The sequence below is a fragment of the Centrocercus urophasianus genome, unplaced genomic scaffold (assembly GCF_019232065.1).
Source record: "Centrocercus urophasianus isolate 14NV4802_14NV808 unplaced genomic scaffold, USGS_Curo_1.0 seq_10, whole genome shotgun sequence".
Lineage (NCBI taxonomy): Eukaryota > Metazoa > Chordata > Aves > Galliformes > Phasianidae > Centrocercus > Centrocercus urophasianus.
Window position 1 is genome coordinate 55,357,335 of NW_024884142.1, and position 15,376 is coordinate 55,372,710.

General features: G+C 36.0%; 1 protein-coding gene across 1 annotated transcript in view; it reads right to left on the reverse strand.

Annotated features, from left to right (window-relative positions):
* Positions 1–15,376, reverse strand: part of ESR1 (estrogen receptor 1) — a 156,469-nt gene that overhangs the window by 96,521 nt on the left and 44,572 nt on the right. Inside the window, 1 exon segment of the mRNA XM_042839647.1 lies at positions 7,797–8,301. Within this exon segment, the coding sequence (XP_042695581.1) occupies positions 7,797–8,230 (434 nt within the window). The 5' untranslated portion in view covers positions 8,231–8,301.

The window sequence follows — 15,376 nt, forward strand, 5'->3', positions numbered from 1 at the left end:
ACTTCTTACAATTATACTGTTTCTTATGTTGTTGCCATTAAAACTTTCAGTTATTTTATAGAAGTTTCAATTGCTCCATCTTTCTGTATGAATCTAATTGGCCAGCTTTTAGATTATTAAGAACTTGCTGAAGCACCACATCCAGGTTTTGAATGCTTTTATCTCTAATTGATAAATTTGTCAATGAAAACTAGGATGATATTTCTCACTACACAGCAAGACAAAGCTATAAATATTTTTTGACCCATATGTTCTAAATAATTCAAATAATGTAAAATTATTGCAAAGTAAGAACAGTATTACAGTGGCTGATATTTTGGCAACATTCTCATTTTTCCTTGCTTGTGTTTATCAGTTTTGCTAAAGGAGGAGTGTCATTTTACTCCAGAATGGAAGCAAACAGACAAAGCTGTTCTTTGACATATTAGCTCCCCAAAGATATCTAAATCCGGCATATGCTCTTAGCCTCAGTATTATTTGTCACTGCTACAGTTTTCTTAGTACAAGGATTCTGTGATAAGTAATTTGAAGCAGGGATTCCATCTCAAGTTCAAGGTGTAACTAATAAGCAAAGTAGGGAACACTCACTTGAATTAATTTTCTTTTGACACTGGTTGATAGAAGTTACTGAGTAATAATTAGAAATATTGCTTAATCAAGATAGCTCAGTACCACAAATGCTTTAAGAATGTTTACCAGCTTTATAAGCTAATAAAATACAGACGACGAGGTATTATATGACATTTTAGTTCTGCCAAAGAACATACTTTATAGTACTTCAAGGGAAAAATTAGAAATGATTTTTAAAGTTAGCACCTTCTAAAGTTTGCCTGTTCACAGACCAACTGAAGAGGATAAAAAATGTAAACTTTTAAAAACTGGAACATTTTTCATAGATTTACAAATGAGCAAATCTTATCTCATAAACCTTAACAACATTTAAGGTTCAAAAAATAACAGAAAAGGGAAGTAGAAAGAATGCTGCAGGTGTTGTATGTTTCAATTTAAACTGTATAATATGTAAAATCAGAAGCAGAGGCTATCTGGAAAGCATATTATGAGTTTCTCAGTATTGTTATTTAAGATTTGGGGCCTAAATCTTATGCTGCTTCTGCTTTCTGCACCCTATCTTCCCAACTATTTTTATTTACTGTGAGCTGAGACTTTTCCTGTGCTGGAGTAAATTTCCTTTCCCCTTTCTTCCTAGCTTAGATACTGCCTTTGCATCATCCTAGGAAGTGTTCTGTAGTTATATCATAGCAGCACAAACCAATCCTAAAGCAAACTGTACTAAACAAAGCAGTGTTTCACAGGTTTGCATGATAGCAAATAATAAAAAAATAGAGAGGACTGAAGGTATTTGATTTGTGATTGAATTGGACAAGATTTTCACTAGAGATCAATGATACATAGAAAAATATTCAAAGGATAAACAGAAGTTTTCACTAGGAAATCAGTTAAAAGTAGTCTCTCTATCTACATATGATGGTTAGGATGAAAATAATGTACTCCAAGCTCATTTAACTTATGATTGGAGAGTGAAATGTGTGGATATCAAATTCAGCTGAGCACTGCCTAGCTGATCATGGATGTGTAATTGTCAAGAGGAGGTGAAGGCTCTTAATAACTACTCTACACAGATACTGCTGCTCAAGTCCTGGAGAGGTAAGTTTTGAGAACTGGAACTGCTGTGAGAAGGCAGCACGTGGAAACAGAATGCAGTATATTCCACTCATTGCATGACAGACTATACTCTTGAAGCTGTAAAATGATTTTTTACTCACTGAATTTGAAGTGGTTACACACAAGTCTTTTCACTGTTAGCCACTTACAGCTTGCTTAAGATGCATTCTTAGTCACTAACAGTTTGCTTAAGATCTGTTCTTAGTTACTTCTGATTTTCAACCATTACTGTTACTTTCTTTTACTAATGGCTTCCACAGTAAAAAGGAAAAAAAAAGGAAATAGGGGAAAAAAAAAAAAAAAAGAGAGGCATCTTTTCTTATTTATGTGTATGCTAGTAGTGGTATCAATAGTTATGATAGTCACTGCAATGGCTTGAAGATCACTGGTGTTGTTTTGAACATCTATCAAACAGAATTTATGTATAAGACATACATACTTGAGTCCTGTGTTTTTTAAGGACTACATTTCCTTGTCCTATTGAAAGATTAACATTAATTGTCCTGCTCATTCCCAATTCCAACATTGTTGCAGCTTGTCAAGGAAGAAGACTAACTTGCAAATTGAATTTTATGGTCTTCCTGTCTCAAAGAGGTGTCACTGTAAGTATGTAATGGGTGAAATATGGCAAGTAGTATCTCTGTAACAAGTTGATAATCTTGCACCAGAAGATCTTGATTCAGATGAGAGCAGAACTCCTCCAGCAACTAGAATCTGAACTTAGCAGAAAAGCTGAAATGCCTTACTTTGACCAGCATCACGTTGATCAGTTTCCAATAACCTGTGGTAGGCAACGTCCACTTGCAGCTCAATCCAAATAAATAGGAATAATGTAGAAACTCAGGTCTGACTTCTAGTAAATTTTCCAAGCAGAACGCATAACGAAAGCATTGCTTTCAGTAAGAGTGCTTAAGGACAGCATCTCTGCCCTAATCTCAGCTCTTTTGCATGAATAAATAGCATAAAGCTCCCTAAAGACAAAGCAGGGAGGTCATGATTAGTTTTAGTATGTAGTTGTAAACAACAACCAAATTACTTTGTATCAATTTACTAGAAGTGGTTTCACTTGCAGGACTCTTCTCCTTTGCACTGTTGGGAGTGCTGTCTTAGCTCTGATTAGCCTTTTTTTGTTTCCTGGAATTTGATGTTCACTTTGCAGTTGCTGAAGGAGCTGGTGCCAGCAATTAATGCTTTCCCTATCAGAGCAGATAAGGTGAGCAGTGTTTGTTGTTTCAATAGTCTCAGAGCAAGAGTGATCAAGGCCAATGACACAGAGTCAATACTCTCTCTTCCACTCAAGGGATGTAGTGCAGTGTCTATCTGAAGGGAGATTACCAGATGTTGTCTGTTTTGATTCTTTAGAACTAGGATATGTGGTGGAATTAATTTCACATGATTTTGAATATCAACACGTATCTACCTCCATCTGCATTAAAGAGGTATCCATACTAGAATGAGTCTGTTTGGCTATCTTTACGATACAGAAAGGGAAACTCACATTTCTAGACCCTGGTACACCTGGTCTTGTAGAATCATGTAAGAAAAGAGTCTGTGTGAAGGTTTGATGCTGCTGTCCACATCTAATGCTATTTGAGGTATCCTAGGTGACTATCCTCACTGACAGCTAGCTGCTGCTCCAGGAAGTTATAGGTGCACATTAGATTCTGTGTAATATCTACCAGCCCTATCTGATCTTACAGCCTCTCAAACTGCATTAATACATTCCTCAAGGAAAGCTGATAGCACAAAAAAGTAGGTTTGTACAAATCCCTCATGATTGGAATTGCTATTCCATGAGATAGAAAAACATGCAGTTACCCTATTTCTTTCTTTACAGGCACCTATTGCTGTAAAATTAAAATGTATACCAGGACAATGCCTGAAAACAGAAACACTGAATGTTGGGAAAACTCTGGTCAAATGTCACATCTCACTGCTACTTGAAGAGGACCTGAGAACAGACTGATGCCTTAGAAAAAAGCAACTTTTTAGTACATAGTATTCCTTCATGTTCTGGAATAACTCACACTTCATTATGAATTTAAAAAAAAAAAAAAAAAAAAACAACAACAACAAAAAAACCTAAGCCTTTCATTTTTTGATTTATTCTAACATTCTTTTAAAATTTGAAAAAATCCTCATTATTTAGAATTCAGTGTGAGCAGCTATAAGAACTCATAATGAATCAGGTAAGGTGAAAAAAAAACAGGTTGAATAACATTGTTCTTCAAACAGGTTTATGAAATGCAGAAAAGACAATCTACATTTGCAACCTTTCTTCATTTTGGAAAACGTTAGATGTAAAACTTGTGATCAAACTGTTTGGAACAATTGGTTTCTAGAAGCCCAGTGTCAATTTCAATATGATAATGAGTAAAGCTAAATAAATTATTATCTTAATTTAATTCCAGAGCTTGAGGTACTACAGGAAGTAACTGATGATTTTTCATCTAATATTTCTGCTTGTACGCTGACTTTCCCTGGCTCTGTCACTCACTACAAACAAAAGACTCCCTCATCAGGTAGCTGGTAAGAGCCATCTCTTTTCATGCATGTTTCAGTCAGATTTGGAAGCAGCACCAAACAAAGGCTACAGAGGCTCAAATTTTATTTGAGAAGTGCAGACTGAGTGGGATAATACTTGAACATCGCACACTGAAAGAACAAAAAAGATCCATCTTTGATATTGTTTATAGGAATTTATGGAGGTAAATTAGCTACTGAATGGCTTCATGGTATTTCCATGAATGAAAAAAGGACTAACCAAAAGGACAAGGAAATAATTTGACCAGAACACAAACATAATAGTTAAGAACAAAAGAAATCTTTCAATTAGTTTACTATAGTACCCACGAGTGCAGTATTTCCTGTAATAATAATCAACTAGTAATCTGCCTTTAATAAAAACCACTACTAAAAAAAGGTGTTGGAGAAAATAAAATATATGTAAGATCTAAAGAGAGTTAAAAACATTACTAGTGCTATGCCTTCTGCCCCTGACTGGAAGATACAGACACTGTGAGATAAGGGAAAGGTATTTGACTCCCTATAAAACCAGCCACAAGGTCAGATATTAAAAAAAAATCAGGCGAAACACAGCACAGTATGAATTAACTAAACCCATTCTCTTATCTCAGCTTCGGATGACCCATGATTTAGAAAGCATAGTAAGAAAGAGATTGGTGCTTTTTAATTATTATTATTTACAACATTTGTTCTTTTCTCTATGTACTGTTACGTTCTACAGCTGGACACAGAAGTCCATCATTATCTTGCACTAAGAAATAAAGTCTTTTGTAATTAAAACATAACTTGAAAGAAATAAAATGTAACTTCAGTATTAATACGCATGTGTAAATAAATACATGTTAATAGCATGATTTTCAGCGCTTATTAACAGAATGAAATTACATTAAAAATTTTCCTTATTACATGTGAAATACTTTTAGTTTTGTGACTGACTACTTTGAGCATTTAATCTGAGTATATACAAAATATAATTTATTGTCCTAGTCACTTGTATCAGAGAATGCACTACTTTGCATCTCAAATCCAGTGTATAACAGGAGTATGCAATGCAAAGTTTCCAGTGCTGCAATCTAAACAGCATAATTGTTGTAGGCACCAAAAGGGCAAATAAGAATTCTCAAGGGGGCTTTTTGAATCTTTGGTTACATTACTTATTATCACAGCAAGCAAACTATCATAAACAGATCATGATAGATTTTAAATTTTGCTATGGTTTTGGTTATAGGTTTTCTGCCTTTACCACTCCTACTAGCATTCATCATTTTGTTAGACATCTTCAAATCTCCAGCATCTATGTATTTATTGCCAGATTACAATGCCTCATGTTCTCTTCTGTCCCAGAATCCAATTGACAGATTGAATTCAGATTGGGTTGGGACATACAAATGAATAAAGTAAATTGGAAAGTATTGCACTAACATTTTTGAAAGAACTTGCTCTTGTAGCATATGATTAGATACTGAGATATCTCCCAGACACTGAACAACTATTTAGAATATTTATAGCACACTATTTATGATTGCAGTACAAGAATAAAGACCTAAAATTTCATTTTGTCAAGATGATAACTTTCTAAACATGGTCTTTGTGAAATTTAAAAAAGCAAAGCTTTATCAATTTAATTCTAACAGTACTATGTCTGGAAACAAGATAATCAGAGGGAGGACTTTGGTGCACATTTCATATTACCATGTCAAATGTTCTTTACAGAATCAAGGCCAGAAGAGGCCATTAAATCAGTCATACAACTCTGTATACAGATAAACCACCTGCATGCATTCACCTAATTTCCTCTGCTTTAAACCCCATAAATTGTGTACAGATCTAAAATGCATCTTGAAAGGACACACCCATCCTTGCCTGGAAATATCGGGAAATAAAGAATACAGTTCTGCCCTTTAATGCTTGCTGCAGTAGCTGAATGTTACTGCTACAATGTATGCTATTTTTATTTGAAAGCATCTCACGACCATTCACTATTAGAAAATAAAATAATGCCATTTCCACAGTCCAGATTCCATTTCCAATTGATTCTTGTTTTTTTCTCCCTCCTTAAGTAAAAAGCCCTCCCTTTAGCCCATTTCCTGCATGTGCATTTCAGCTTCACAAATTCTACCGTTCATGTTCCACAGCTCACTATCCACTGTTTACATACCTCATGTCTCTTATACGCTTTCTAACAGGGCTTTGCACTGGATATTCATATTTAAAAAAATGAAAAATAAAAATAAAAAACAACTTGAAATCTAGTGCAAAATACATTTTTTACACCCACATCACTGTTAAACAATCCAGATACTTAATGCTAATTAGAGGTATTGCCTTCAATTGCTCTAAAATGCGTTTTGTTTGAATCAGTTCAGCTAAGAGACATATTTGTTGGACTGCCTGGCCTAACCGTTATTTTTTCACTTGTCTTTATTCCACCTGATCCCCGAAACTGATTATCATTTACAAAAAGTGCAACCACCATCTGGTTTTTTGGACTAGATTCTCCTACAAGATTCTCTCCAGTTGAGTTACGCTGTATTTAATAACCTACATTGCTATTCTCAGCAACACATTATTTTGTACAAAGAAGTCTGGCCTCAGCAGGGAAAGAATAACCTGCTTTTATTTTTGGAGGGTCACTCCATTTGTATCAAACTCACCTGTACCTTCCAAACAAACAAATATGGAAAGCATTTAGGAAAAACAATATATAGATAACTCTTCACTTTAATTTGCTGAAGTCTGTTATAATATGTCTGCACAAAATTATGCTATTAACAGTGCACAAAGATTAACAGTGTGGGTATTGGTATGTTTGATTACATTTTCTTGGAAGCTACAGTTCTATCAGTTTCTCCCACATATTTCAGAAATTAAGTATATGCTTTCACAATTGTCAATACATATTAAAACACTTCTATTGAGGAATAAATATAAAATAAATAAAATAATAACTTATATTTAAATTTATCTACATTTATTTTGAAATGCAGCATGCTAGATTTATGCTTAATATATATCAAAGTTTGATTTAAAAAAATGCCAGGCACATAGATCTTAAGGCAGCTCATTATAGTGGTTGCTGACTGAAATACTGTCACTTACTCAATCGTAACAGTTTGATTAGGAAGGATACTGTGCCTCTGAACTACTTCCTATATAAGTCACTTATCCTGTAAAGGAAACCAGAGGTAGGAAATACTCTTACTAGCAGCTAAGAGCTGAACAAACAGCCACTTGCACATTTTCAGTATACTTCTAGACAGTAATTTTAATATATTGCAACAGAGAGATTGTTTGCCACTCCTTAATCAATTATGATTTCATCTTTTCCCAGGAAACATTTACACTCATTATCTAATTTGTTTCCCATTTACTTACAGTTTTCAAAATTTACAGCTCACAGGCACAGTAAGCTGTGAGTTACAGTTTTGTTTTATCCTCTGCTATTTTTATGGTCTGGATATCATGGATGATTCCCCGAGATTACACAGTCCTTTACACAAAAATGAAAGTGTGGGGCAGACATATTTCAACGTTCTCATTTCTCAGCATAGCTACTTAAAGAAAGATAAATTCTCTGTTGCACTTACCTATAGAAGGCTGGAGGAGCAGCTTCCCTCATCCCAAAGCTGCCCTGTTCATTTTCAAGGTAGTAGGGTACCTGCTGGCTGTGGTGATGGATGAAGGGTGAGAGCTGGGGTGCTGTTTGCAAGAACACCACTGGGCTTGGTGGAACATTGTTCAGAGAGTGAAATCCTGCCAGGCTGCTGGACCCAAAAGATTCAGAAGTAGGGGCATAACTGAGCGTAGTAGAGCCGTACACTGGAGCGGTTGTACCGAAATCGTAGGTGGCCCCTTCTGGGTAGTTAAAAACTCCTGTTTTGTTGCTTTCCACATACATGTCGCTGAGCGATCGTTCCAGGGGAATCTTCAGCTGAGGTCTGCTTAGAGTCTCCAGTTCAGTGCCTTGAATCTGGTGCAGCAGGGTAACTCCAGAGGCTTTGGTGTGAAGGGTCATGGTCATTGCTAATGGCAGTGAGCAAGGAACATATCTGCTTTTCCTGTCAACAGCGAGATCGGCAGCTGGCAGTCCACCTAAAAAAAACACCAGAACCTATTCTGAGGCTCAGCAGAAATCATAATAAATAAAGCAGCACTGCACAGGTATTCCTCTGATCTCGGCAAGGAGGAGTATACAAACAGATGCAGGGTGAGCACTGGAAAGGCGCATTCTCCCTCTCCCTCTCCCTGTAACTTTTGAGAACTCCTCATCTGCGCTAATATGCGTTACAAGGTGCTGGCTGTGAGCCAGGGGCTCTTGCCTTGTGCCGACGCTGATTTAAACATCACTTCAGAAACAATTAGTTTTGGAGTTACACCAAACAATTGTCCCACTAAATGTTACTTTATTCTTGCTAGTCATTTTTCACTGCAGGGCAGCCAGCGCTCCACAGCAGCTAACGGGAAAGGACGCTGAAATCAGACCAGGAAGACTAGCCCAGTGGTCAGCCAGATTATTGCCTTTTATTTCCTCAGCAGGCTCCAATCTATCTGTTCTTATCTCTCCGTGCTTGATTCATTTTCATGTTTGCTAGAAATATGTAATGTGTACATTGTAATGACCCTGGGTAGGACTCTGCTGTAACTGAGATATGGCAAAGCAAAACGCGTGTGCAAGCGCATGCGTCTGTGTGTGTGTAACCAGCCTCCTTCAAAAAACTAGCTAACAGAAATTAAAGAATGTAAAAGATCTGCGTAGGAGAAAAGGTTTATTACAAGCTTTATCAGCAATAGCAACCTGAACTAGCTGAAGTGAAAATTTACATTAAAAAGTGAGGAAAAGAATTAGATTAGCCCATACATTTTTGTCCGTTTCTGTTTTAGCTTGTAAAATGAAGCAAAGCATCCTTCAGACTTTGACACAGTAAGATCTTAGAAACTGGGAAGAATGATTTCAGTGCATAAAAAACGAATACAGGATTATTATTTTTCTATTCCCACAAAAACAAAGCTCAGCAAGCTTAGATTTTGCAATCAACTGGAAAATAAAGTACTTGAATGGAATCAGTTTTAAAATAAACTGAACTAACTCTCAAAGTTATCTTTAGGGAAAAAAAAGAAAAGAGAAAGGACATAATGAAAAGGTGTGGCATGCATGCCTCATCTTGCAATCTCATGCCATATAATTTTAACTTTTCACAAACCAGTTCTTCTGAACCAGCTAAATGAAAACCTTCAAAAACTGTCCCAAGTTCTCTAGCATTATTGCTGTGGTCTGCGGTTCACTCAGTTAAATAAGTTAATGTTGACCCTAAACACATTAATATATGGACTCCAGTTAGCATGATTTGAATATGAGCAAAGCCTATGGTATATTTAAACAGCTCCACAGTTATTCAATTCAACCTTCAAAAAAACACAAAAATATAATGTACAGGTCACTAATAGCTTCTAGATAAGTTTACTATAATCTTTTTTATCGTAGTAATAATACGGTGTTTCAGAACTTCTATTAAAAAAGCAGTGACTTATATTTTCAAGATTACACTGAAGTAATATATATGTTTGTACCTCCACAGACATGCAGCTAAGACAGCAGTACCATATAAATATGTACTTGATTGATTTCCTCACCCTCCCCACCACCCTCCCTACCCTGTTCAAATTTCAGATTGTAGACTTTGATCAAAGAGATAAGCCTGTTTAAATAACACTGAACTAAACATGTTCCCAGTTTAAAAAAAAAAAAAATTAATAATAATGAGACAATCATACCCAGAAGTTCACAAAGTCGTCGAAGAGTTATTCTGAAAATATGCCAGAGAGTGTGAGAGGAAAAAAAAGAGTGTGTGCCTGTTTGCATAAAGTGGGTGAATGTGCATCTGCAGAGACTCACAAAACAGCAAGCAAGTATAGCTCTCAACAGCCTGTCTGCTGGGCTACACAGTCTGAAATGAATGGCAGTTATGAGTTTAAGGTCAGTCACTCTTATAGATTCATTTCGTGCTTCAGTAATACACAGAAGAAGCGTTGTCTCATATTATGCTGCATAATCTGAGAATTAATGCGAACCTGTCTGCCATATGAAGTGCCCACTTCTTATGTATACTACAAAACAGACTTTAAATTTTTATGTTAAGCATTATCTGATGTGCATGCTATTTCAGAAATACTACATTGACACGTAATAAAACATTAAAACATAATAGCTGTGCATAAGAGGGGAGATAGAAGCGTGTGCACACAGAGCTGATTTCTGAGTGTTTCCTGTGCAACCTCAGTGCTCTTTATATGCAATTTTTTTTAAATGTCATGAATTATTTTGGGAGGATTCTGTATTATCACAAAGACAATTATTTAAAATTTCTACCATACAAAAACAACACTGAAACACACTGTAGTGTTAAGTAAAGCAGCATCATGTCTGCACCACAGCATTTAACCAAAGACCCTATGAACAATTTTCAATAGACCAGTGTGAAAAGTTGCTGTACTGCCCCTACAAGGGCTCAGAAATAAATAACTGCAGTATCCATGCAACATATAGCCTGGCACACATCTCAGTACCACCAAATCTCGCGAACAAGCTAGAAATTTCTGGGATACCACTCTGTAATGTTTGCCTCAAATATTATTTTCTTTTTAGTTTGTTTTTGGGTAGAATAAGAACAAGGGTAAAAGAAAGAATAAGGACTGGGGGAGGGATGTGGAGCTGGTTAATCAAGCAAAATTCTAGGAAGAAGGTGAATTTTTTATTTGTGCATATTGCATAAAAGCATTTTTTTTAACCTGCATATTAGAAAAACACAGACATTTTAAAAAGAAAAAAAAAAAAGCCTGTAAAATGAAACATATTATCAAAAGTGTTTATCTTCCTTGTCCTGTATGGTGATTACTACCCTACTTGCTCCAAAGTAACATAGAGCTTCATCCTACTTTATAGATGACATTGAATGTGTTAGCTTGTGGGCTTGGCCAGGAAAGAGACTTTAGTTTCTAAATCCTGTTCTTTGTGCCTTAAAACCAGGACTTAGTCCACCACTCAGTTCAATCTCACTAATCTATTGCATGTCACATTTTATACATTTTTAATACAATATGGAAATATGTACCGGATATAGCAATAAGATTTTGTATTTTTCACCAGTGGATACCAACAGTCTATTCAAAAACTTGGTTACACTAAATCCCACTTCACATGGGATTTATATATGACCTCAAAGAGATGGGCTTTCCTCATACAGTTTTGTTTTTTTTTAAATCACAGGTAGTAGCTGTAGAGTAAATGAAAATAAGAACAAGCTACAATATCTTCATTTCCAATGCTAGACAGAAGTGTTCAAAAAATACCACACTAGTGGGAAATCCACCTTATATCTTATAGATTTAGGCATTTCTCCACTATTGTGTTTTCAGGTGCAATAAAGCTCCCATATATGTTTCTGTCACCTAAATGAAGGTCTTATATTTTGGGGGGCGTTGTGGAGAACATTCCACAGGAGAAAGTCATCTATCCCAGTCTTTCACATACCTCCATAAAATATTGAGGGAAACTGGTCCTGCAGACTCTGAAAACATTGTAGGTTTGTACCAGATACAGGATTGTTGGGGTTTTTTTTGTTGTGTTTTTCAGATATGACTGAAGAAATAATGATTTAATTATTTGTACATGAATCATACAGTCATATAATCACTAAGCTTGGAAAAGACCTCCAAGATCATCCAGTCCAACTGCCCACCTACCATCAACATTTTCCTGCTAAGCCATGTCCCTTATTACAACAAGAAATATAAACATTTCTTGAACACCTCCAAGGATGATGACTCCACCACCTCCCTGGCCTGTTCCAATACCTCACCACTCTTTCTGATAAGAAATTTTTCCTGACATCCAAACTGAATCTCCCCTGGCACAACTTGAGGCCACTTCCTCTAGTCCTATCAGTAATCACGAGGGAGAAGAGGCCAACCTCCATCTCACAACAACTTTTCAGATAGCTGTAGAGAGCAACAAAGTCTACCCTGAGCCTCCTCTTCTCCAGACTAAACAATTCCAGTTCTTCCAGCCATTCCTCACAAGATTTCTGCTCCGAACCCCTCACCACCTTTGCTGCCCCTCTCTGGACACACTCCAGGGTCTTGATGATAGGCATGCAGGAAGGAAACACAGATTGGCAATTATAGAATACTGAAAAACAGGAGAGTCCCTATACCTGAGGAGCACTACTGATGTTGGCCTGGAAGGTCAAAACAAAAGTTACTTCTTCCACCCAGTGATTTTTAGTGAGATTGAATAAAAAGATGCTTATGAATCGGTGAAGATTTAAACACTCTTTGCCATAGAAATGAGAAATGAACTAATTGCGTGAAAGTGGCTTACTAAACTCTATGCTTTCCTTTTTAACATCTCAGTCCATTTTTCTTTCCCTGTTAAATCAGAGTTCCAGTGCTCAACTCAGATTCTGCAGTGAGGATTTCACTCTAAATTGCAGTAATAAAATGTTATACCTAGAAACATTAAACGGAAATTGCACTTCTGTGGTTAAAATTACATAATTTAGAGCTGAATAACACTTTGATATATTTCTGAAGGCAAATTCTGCTCATTTCAATTCATTGATGACCACAGTTTTCTTCTACTTTTTGCATTTCTGTGCTTTTTTGCAGACAACCAACTATACTGATCAGATTAAACTAGCAGAGTTTGGCTCAACTGGACCATCAGACCAATACCCTTGCCAGCTAGAAACAGGAGGATCTTAAATCATATTCAGAATTCTTAACATAGCAGAAAACATGCACGTATTTTCACTTCAAATTTGGAACGTAGTTTAAAAGTGAAGCAGCCTTCTTCCACAGATTACAAAGAAAGGTGCACTAGCAAAATGAACTCATTAACAGAAAAAGCAAGCATGAAAAAACATATAGAAAATATTATGTTAACTTATCTAAGTAACTAAAAGAAGGCCTGAGGATTCCCACTGCTGTCATCAATTTTGTACCAACTAAAAGTCCAGAAAGTCAATCAGGTTATGGTAACAGAACAAGCCCAATTTATAGGGAGAACAAAAAAGCGAAAGAATTTGAGGAAGAAACAGCCCCAACTGTTTCTGAACAACAGAAAATTGAACAAATTCTTGATTCTTGGAAAGATAAAACAGCTGTTCGAGGGAAAAGGAGATGAAAGTAAAAACTGTATAATTAAACTATTCAAATAATGAGAATCTTTAAAGTTAGCAAAACTCCTAATCCTGCCTTGGTTGTTGGTGGCTTTTTTCAGTGCTAGCTTTAGTAAGTGTTCCAACAGAAAGTGGTAACTGAGAAGATATACTATAAATTTTCCATAAATCTGCTGACAGTGAGAGACCATAAACTTCATTGCTTCGATTCCACAACTAAAAAGATAGAAGCTTTTTTTAGATGCTGCAATTAAAGAAGAATCTTTTGCACATAACAGGAGGAACATTATGTTTTTCCAAGATTCCACTGTAGCATTACAGAGAAATTATGTTGTGTTTAGTCCAGTGAGGAAACTCCTCAAGATAGACAGCTGGGGAACAGCACCATCTACCCTACTGCTTTATAAATCTCCGTAGAAGAAGAATAAAGCTCTTGATACCACTAGGCATAGTATGAGGTATGTTTTAAAGTTCTTTAGGCTCTTTGCAGAGACAAGCTTTTCAATCTGTTACTGTCAGTTTATAACATTTAAAATTGTTATAAATCAGTATGAGAATGTATACCTTTCCCCTCTACCTCCCCCTCAAATAATTTACCAAATCCAGTCATGGCACAAAAAACAGTGAACCCAAGGTTCTGAATTCAACATTAACATTTCAGGTTGACTTTACAGTTAAAAGAGGAGTTTCTGTTTTCACACATGCCAAATGTAATTAGAGAATTTGAAAGCATTTGCTCTAAATACTTATTATTCCAAACAGGAAGCTGTGAAATACAATTATTCCATATGCACGGTCATTACTTTATGTCATTTAGATATACTATATACTATACATATAGATATATATTTAGTTTTGCCAGTACTCTGTGTGAAAGGATCTTATATATTTCACGTGAAATTATCTGTGCAGTCAAAAGAAACATCAGGTTGGGATGTCATCATAGTTGCTGGTATAGCATTCTAACGCATAACATTTTAAGACTTTGCTTACAGGTATTTATGATGTAATCAGATTTTCACGACTCAGGTGGAAATCTTACATGTCAGTGACGAGCTCAAAGAGAATGACTTGAAAGAATTTGAGTCAACTGGAAAGAACACAATCCACATTTGGATAATTTTTAAACCTTTGAAAAAATTGCTGCTTTTTCAAAGTTAAGATTTATTAAAGCTCTTCCTGACTGAACCTGCTCTTTTCTCTCTCAGATGCTAGTAATGACAAGACTGGGCATTCTTCACATAAGAATGGCTGATATGCTACCAGCCAGGTAAGTACACAGACTGAAAGTTTTCCCCCTTCATTACCCACCTGGAGAAGAGTAAGAGTCTGGACTTCAGTGCAGATTATTTTGCCAGTTATAATGCTGAACTTCAGTCCCCAGACCTACAAATTGAACGGGACACCAACTTCCTTTCCATTAGAAAACAATGTATAGAAATGCCCTGTCTTAAAGTCAGAGAAGACATGCTGTAATATAACTTGCTTTTGTATTTCTCCTGTGTTTTCGTGCCTAACAAAGATAGGAGAGGATAGCACTAAACAATTATGCCCAACTCATACAGGATAAATGACTTACTACATATATAAAATGGGCCAAAATACCTGAGTACTCTGGACAAACTCAAAAGATATTAGCAAATACTGAGGTTTCAGAGGGTTAGCAGATGTTTCCATGCAGACAAAAAAGAAAAAAGAAAAGAAGAAAAAAGACATCTCTGCTTTCTGAAGGAAAACGTTAACCACTTGTGAGCAAAGGTGCTCACTGGTAGGCAAGCAATACCACAGTACTATGATTTGACATTAAGAACTATACTTTGCTTAATCACAAATGCAGCATTATAACAGGTCATTCCTCATGGATCTAGCCTTCCTTCAAAAAAAAAAAAAAAAAGGAAGAATTAGCTCTGAAAAGAAAATGTGGAACGGAGTATACCATATTCATACTAATTTATTGTGTTTATTTCAAAGACAAATTGATAATGAGTGAT